Here is a 6,567-nt window from a genome sequence, read left to right as displayed (position 1 = left end):
GCTCTGTCGCCCAGACTGAAGTGCAGTGGCGCGATCTCGGCTCACTGCAAGCTCCGCCTCCCGGGTTCACGCCATTCTCCTGCCTCAGCCTCCCGAGCAGCTGGGACTACAGGTGCCCGCCACCACGCCCGGCTAGTTTTTTGTACTTTTAGTAGAGACGGGGTTTCACCGCGTTAGCCACATAGTCTCGATCTGACCTCGTGATCCGCCCATCTCGGCCTACCGAAGTGCTGGGATTACAGGCGTGAGCCGCGGCACTCGACCATTTTTTGTATTTTTTATAGAGACGGGGTTTTGCCATGTTGCTCAGGCTGGTCTTGAACTGGCCTCAAGTGATCTACCCGCTGTGACCTCCCAGAGTGTTGGGATGACAGGCGTGAACCAGTGCACACCAGCTTTTGTTCTTACTGTTAACCTTTTCTTATTATTTATTTATTTATATATTTATTTATTTATTTTTGAGACAGAGTTTCTCTCTTGTTGCCCAAGCTGGAGTGCAATGGCATGATCTCGGCTCACCGCAACCTCCGCCTCCCGGGTTCAAGCGATTCTCCTGCCTCAGCCTCCCGAGTAGCTGGGATTACAAGCACACAACACACCCATGCCCGGCTAATTTTGTGTTTTTAGTAGAGATGGGTTTTCACCATGTTGGTCAGGCTGGTCTCGAACTCTCAACCTCAAGTGATCTGTCCACCTCAGCCTCCCGAAGTGATGGGATTACAGGCGTGAGCCTTGGCGCCCTGCCTTATTTCTTTAAATACAGTAAACATACTTATTTTATGATCTGTTTCTGATACCTCTAACAACTGAGGCCCTGATGGCTCTGATTCTGTTGTCTTGTATTTGTGCTGACCGTCACTCTGGGCACCTTCTTTCTCCGAGTGTTTTGTGATTTTTTGAACGCGAGCTCGTATTTCTTGGGATATTATCTGCTGCACTATTTAAGACCCAGGTGGAAGGTAGATTCCTCAAGAGAGGGGTATTCTTTTGCTTCTTTCTAGTACTAGGGAAATAACAAATTTGAGATGACAACTACGTTCTCTGATCTTTCAGACCACCCAGGTAATGGGAGTTTGGGTTATAAACCGCATGAGTTACAAACCTGATTTGTGGCTCTTAATTATCCAGGGAGGTAACATTTACATTTAATTTAATAACTATGTTCAAGGTACAAGCAGTCAGGTATCGTTGCTGTTTCACTCAGACCCCAAGTGTCAACATTCATAAGGTGAACTACTGTGGATGAAAAATATTGCTGTCACCGTGGACAGGCAACTGTTTTGAGATCCCAAAATATTAGTGGGTTTTTCTAGTTTTTCTTTGCTGAGAGTGTGACTCTTTGGGGTCCTACCTTCCTGTAGGAAGGTCTCTTATTAGATCTTCAACTTGGGTGGGGGAGCATCAAACAATTAAATCTAAGCTTAAATTTTCCCACTTGACTAGCTTTCCTTAAGGCAGAGGCCAGCTTTAGTGTTTTCTCACATTTCTGGGTCAGTTTTTGGTCCTTAAATGTTTCTTATTTTCTTGCATATCATTGAGCCATTTTGAAATTAAGCTAATTGTTCAAGCAGCCAGGCTGGTTTGTTACCAGAATTTGACCTCTGTTCAGTTCTTCCTTCTCCTTGTCCAGTTTTCAGCAGGGAGAGGTTCACTTCCAGCTATAGTTGTAACTCTCTGAGGGAGAATTTCCATCCTGCAAATTAAAGACACCTTCCCAAAAAACAAAAACAAAATGAAACACCTGGCTGGTCCAGGTAGGAGATGTATTTTCAGTGACAACAGGAGAGGTTTAGGAGGAGGAGATAGGATTGCTGCCTCCCAGTGGGGACTCAGATGTAATTTTTCATCTCTTCCCCCTACCCCCCACCCCGGTGGCCTATAGCCAGAGCTGCTGGACCTGTACACGGTGAACCTGCACCGCATCGAGAAGGATGTGCAGAGGTGTGACCGCAACTACTGGTACTTCACGCCCGCCAACTTGGAGAAGCTGCGTAACATCATGTGCAGGTGGCTGGGGGCAGCGAGGGGATCTAGGGGATGGGGAGGGGGATGGGTGAAATGGGAGACATACGGGGCCCACCTAGAAGTTATTTCAGCTTCTGAAGCTGGCATCGTACTCACCTGGAATCTTACTTAGCCCACAGTGACAATTTAACAACAATAATATAGAACACTTATTAAGCACTTACTGTATACCAGCCACTGTCCTGAGGCCTATTCTGTCATCGCTCACTTATTCCTCAACCGTAGGAGGTATTAACCCCTTTTATAGGTGACGATGTGGAGGCTCCACGAAGAGCCTCGTTGCTGAGTGGGCACTGGGCAGTGGCTAAGCGGGAACTCATAGCCACGCCTCTCTGGCTGTAGAATCTGTTCTTCTTCTGTTTTTCTTGAAGCCAAGATCTAAGACTGTTTATTACTGTTCACTAAAAAGATATTATTCCTGTAATCCCAGCGCTTTGGGAAGCTGACGTGGGAGGATCACTTGAGACCACTTGAGTTCCTCACAGACTTCAAAAAAGTAGAAACTGGCCTGGCAACATAGTGAGACCCTGTCACTACAAAATAACTTTTTTTAACTTAACATTTAGCTGGACATAGTGGTATGCACTTGTAGTCCTAGATACTTGGGAGGTGGAGGCAGGAGGGTAGCTTGAGCCCAGAGGTTAGAGGGTTGCAGTGAGCTATGATTGCATCATTGTACTCCAGCCTGGGTGACAGAGTGAGACCCCATCTCTTAAAAAGTAATAAAAATAATAAAAAAATACTATTGGTATTTCTTAAAATATGAAAGTAACACATGCTTGTTAAAAATCTAAATCACTGACAACTCTAATCCCAGCACTTTGGGAGGCCAAGGCGGGAGGATCGCTTGAGGCCAAGAGTTTGAGACCACTCTGGGCAACATAACAAGACCCCATCTCTACAAGAGTTTTAATAAATTTGCCAGGCATGATGGTGTGCTCCTATAGTCATAGCTACTTTGGGAAGCTGAGGCAGCAGGAGGGCTTGAACCTGGGAGGTTGAGGCAGCAATGAACTGGGATCACACCACGGCACTCCAGCCTGGGCAACAGAATGACACCCTGTCTCAAAACAAAACAAAAACCTAAATCAAAGAAATTAGAAGATCGTAAGATAGAAAGAGAAACTTCTCCCTTCATCTCTGCCCCTCAGTGCCACTCACCCAGAATTAATGACTACTAACAATTTAGTAATATCTAATTGATTATATATTGTATAACATAATATGAATGTACTTTTTTTGTGGAGATGGAATCTCGCTCTGTGGCCCAGGATGGAGTGCGGTGGTAAGATCTCAGCTCACTGCAACCTCCGCCTCCTGGGTTCAGGCTATTCTCCTACCTCACCCTCCCGAGTAGCTGGGACTATAGGCACAGGCTGTCAGACCCAGCTAATTTTTTGCATTGGAATAGAGATGGGGTTTCACTCCAGCCTGGGCGACAGAGCGAGACTTCGTCCCAAAAAAAGAGAAAAGAAAATAGTAGGTTGAGTATACAGTAAGTGTTCAGTAAATATAAGCTGTTACTAGTAAGGGACAGATTGGAATTCCTGACAAAGGGAGCTGTAGGACGAAGATGCAGAAACATAAATTTGTGATCTTTTTGTGCAAAGTGAATACGTCAACTCAGGTCTTGAACTCCTGAGCTCAGGCAGTCCACCTGCCTTGGCCTTTCAAGTGCTAGGATTACAGGCATGAGCCATCGCACCCAGCCTGAATGTACATTTTTAAAAATGTTTTAAACTATGATATAATCTGATAAGTGTTACATTAAAATGAAAAAAATGCTGGGAAGAAGTAAAAATGAACTGACTTCTCCCTGGTTAAGGCATAGGGAGAAATCATGGAAGACGTCACAGAGGTGGTGACCTTTTGAGATGGATTTTGACAAAGTTAAGAAAACTAAAGAAACCATAGGCCGGACATGGCAGCTCACACGTGTAATCCCAGCACTTTGGGAGGTCGAGGCGGGCGGATCACCTGAGGTCAGGAGTTCAAGACCAGCCTGGCCAACATGACGAAACCCTGTCTCTACTAAAAATACAAAAATTAGCCAGGCGTGGCGGCACGTGCCTGTAATCCCAGCTACTTGGGAGGCTGAGGCAGGGGAATCGCTTGAACCAGGGAAGTGGAGGTTGCAGTGAGCTGAGATTGTGCCATTGCACTCCAGTGTGGGCAACAAGAGTGAAACTCTGTCTTAAAAAAAAAAAGGAAAACTAAAGAAACCATTTCACATAGAGGCTAAGAGCATATATCCTTGAGTAAGGCCTCCTAGGTTCAAGTACTGCCTCTGCCACTTGTTAGGTGTATGATTTGGGGCATGTCATTTACCTGTCTATGCTTCAGTCCCCTCATCTGTGAAATGGGATAATGGTCCATGTTTCACATGACTATTTTGAAAATAGTGGGTTGAGGGGCCAGGAGCAGTGGCTCACGCCTGTAATCGCAGCACTTTGGGAGGCCGAGACGGGCAGATCACGAGGTCAGGAGATCGAGACCATCCTGGCTAACACAGTGAAACCCCATCTCTACTAAAAACATACACACACAAAAATTAGCCGGGTGTGGTGGCAGGCGCCTATAGTCCCAGCTACTCCAGAGGCTGAGGCAGAACAATGGCGTGAACCCAGGAGGTGGAGCTTGCAGCAAGTGGAGATCGCGCCACTGCACTCCAGGCTGGGCGACAGAGCGAGACTCCATCCCAAAGAAAAAAAGAAAAGAAAATAATGGATTGAGTATACAGTAAGTGATCAGTAAATACAAGCTGTTACTAGTAAGGGACAGATTGGAATTCCTGACAAAGGGAGCTGTAGGGCAAACATACAGAACATACATTTGTGATCTTTTTGTGCAAAGTGAATACATCAATGTAGCTGGAGAGGAGGACAATGTGGAAGCGATGTTTGAGGCTGTGAAGATGAATTGGGAGGAGGCCATTACTCCTTGTACCCCCAGTAAAGGAGTTTGGATAACATCCCATCTGACAGCAGGGTGCTTGTGCAAGTTTTGAGCCTGAAGAGGCCTCCTGAGTTGGCCTTTAGGGAGGTCATCCTGGTAGCTGCACATAGGATGTTTAAAGAGAGACACTGGGAACAGGGATGCAGGCAGGAGGCTGAGGGAGAGGTCCAGGTGAGGGATTGGGGACCGAAGCGGGAGGAGCGGAAGTTGGAGTGGGTTGGAGAGGCAGGCCGTGGCTGCCATAATTGGCCCCTTGTGTCTCTTTTAGCTACATCTGGCAGCACATTGAGATTGGCTATGTCCAGGGCATGTGTGATCTTCTGGCTCCACTGCTGGTCATTCTGGATGATGGTGAGTGTGTCTTTACTGCCCCAGGGCTGGGGGCGCATTTCCTTTCCACTGCATGGCAGAGGGGTTGATCTCACTTTGTGACTCTACGGAATGTGGCTCCAGCCAGGTGCTCCGAAGGCCTGTCTGGTGAACACATCAATATCCTAGTGAAATAAAAAGTCCTTATATTCCATGGTGCCCAATACTCAACACCCAGATAGGCCTTCGCCAGCCACTCATTGTATGAATATGAATGAGAACAAACAAACAAATAAAAACGAACAACAAACCCAGACAGTTTCACCAGTGAGTTCTATGAAACATTTAAAGAAGAATTAATGCCAATTCTTTCAAGCTCTTCAAAAACATAGAAAAGGAAGGAATGCTTCTTAACTCATTCAATAAAGCCAGACCTCGTCTGAGGACTGGGTGTCTCATTGGCACCCAGATACCAGTAACAGACAAAGACATAACAAGAAAACTACAGACCAATATCCTTTATGAATACAAATGCAGAAATCCTCAACAAAATACCAATAAACTTAATTCACCAAGATATAAAAGATGATACACCATGACCAACTTGGGCTTATCTCCAGAATGCAAGGGTGGTTTGACATGCAAAAATCAATCAATTTAATTCACCACATTACTAAAATAAAGGGAAAAACCCACACAATCATATCAATTGACACAGAAAAACACGAGAAAATCCAACATCCTTTCATAATAAAAAACATTCAACAAACTAGGAATAGAAGGGAACAAAACACGATAGAGGGCATCTGTGAAAACCTCACAAATATCATCATACTCAGTGGTGAAAATCTGAACACTTCCTCCCTAAAAGCAGGAACAGGACAGGTATGTCTACTTTTGCTACCATAGGTTCTAGCCAGGGCAATTAAGAAAGACAAAGAAATAAAAATAATTCAGATTGGAAAGAAAGTAAAACTATCTTTGTTCACAGATGTGATTTTGCATATAGAAGATCTTAAGGAATAAAAAAAAATTAGAAGTGATAAACAAGGTTATCAAGTTTGCAGGATACAAGCGATAAACAAAAGTGTCTTGTATTTCTATACACTTGAAATGAACAATCCCAAAATGAAATTAGGAAAACAATTTTATTTGCAATAGCATCTAGAAGAATACAATACTGACTGGGTGCAGTGGCTCATGCCTGTAATCCCAGCACTTTGGGAGGCCGAGGTGGGCAGATCACCTGAGGTCAGGAGTTTGAGACCATCCTGGCCA

General features: G+C 45.0%; 1 protein-coding gene across 1 annotated transcript in view; it reads left to right on the top strand.

Moving 5' to 3' along the window:
* SGSM1 (small G protein signaling modulator 1) overlaps positions 1 to 6,567 on the top strand; it is a 94,793-nt gene that overhangs the window by 71,160 nt on the left and 17,066 nt on the right. The window contains exons 19-20 of the mRNA XM_011975363.1: positions 1,883 to 2,007; positions 5,249 to 5,331. Coding sequence (XP_011830753.1) covers positions 1,883 to 2,007; positions 5,249 to 5,331 — 208 coding nt within the window. The remainder of the gene's footprint in view (positions 1 to 1,882; positions 2,008 to 5,248; positions 5,332 to 6,567) is intronic.

The sequence above is a fragment of the Mandrillus leucophaeus genome, unplaced genomic scaffold, assembly GCF_000951045.1.
Source record: "Mandrillus leucophaeus isolate KB7577 unplaced genomic scaffold, Mleu.le_1.0 Scaffold154, whole genome shotgun sequence".
In the NCBI taxonomy this organism is placed as follows: Eukaryota; Metazoa; Chordata; class Mammalia; order Primates; family Cercopithecidae; genus Mandrillus; species Mandrillus leucophaeus.
The sequence above is the reverse complement of the archived record's forward strand: the minus strand, read 5'-3'. Positions and strand labels throughout refer to the sequence as shown.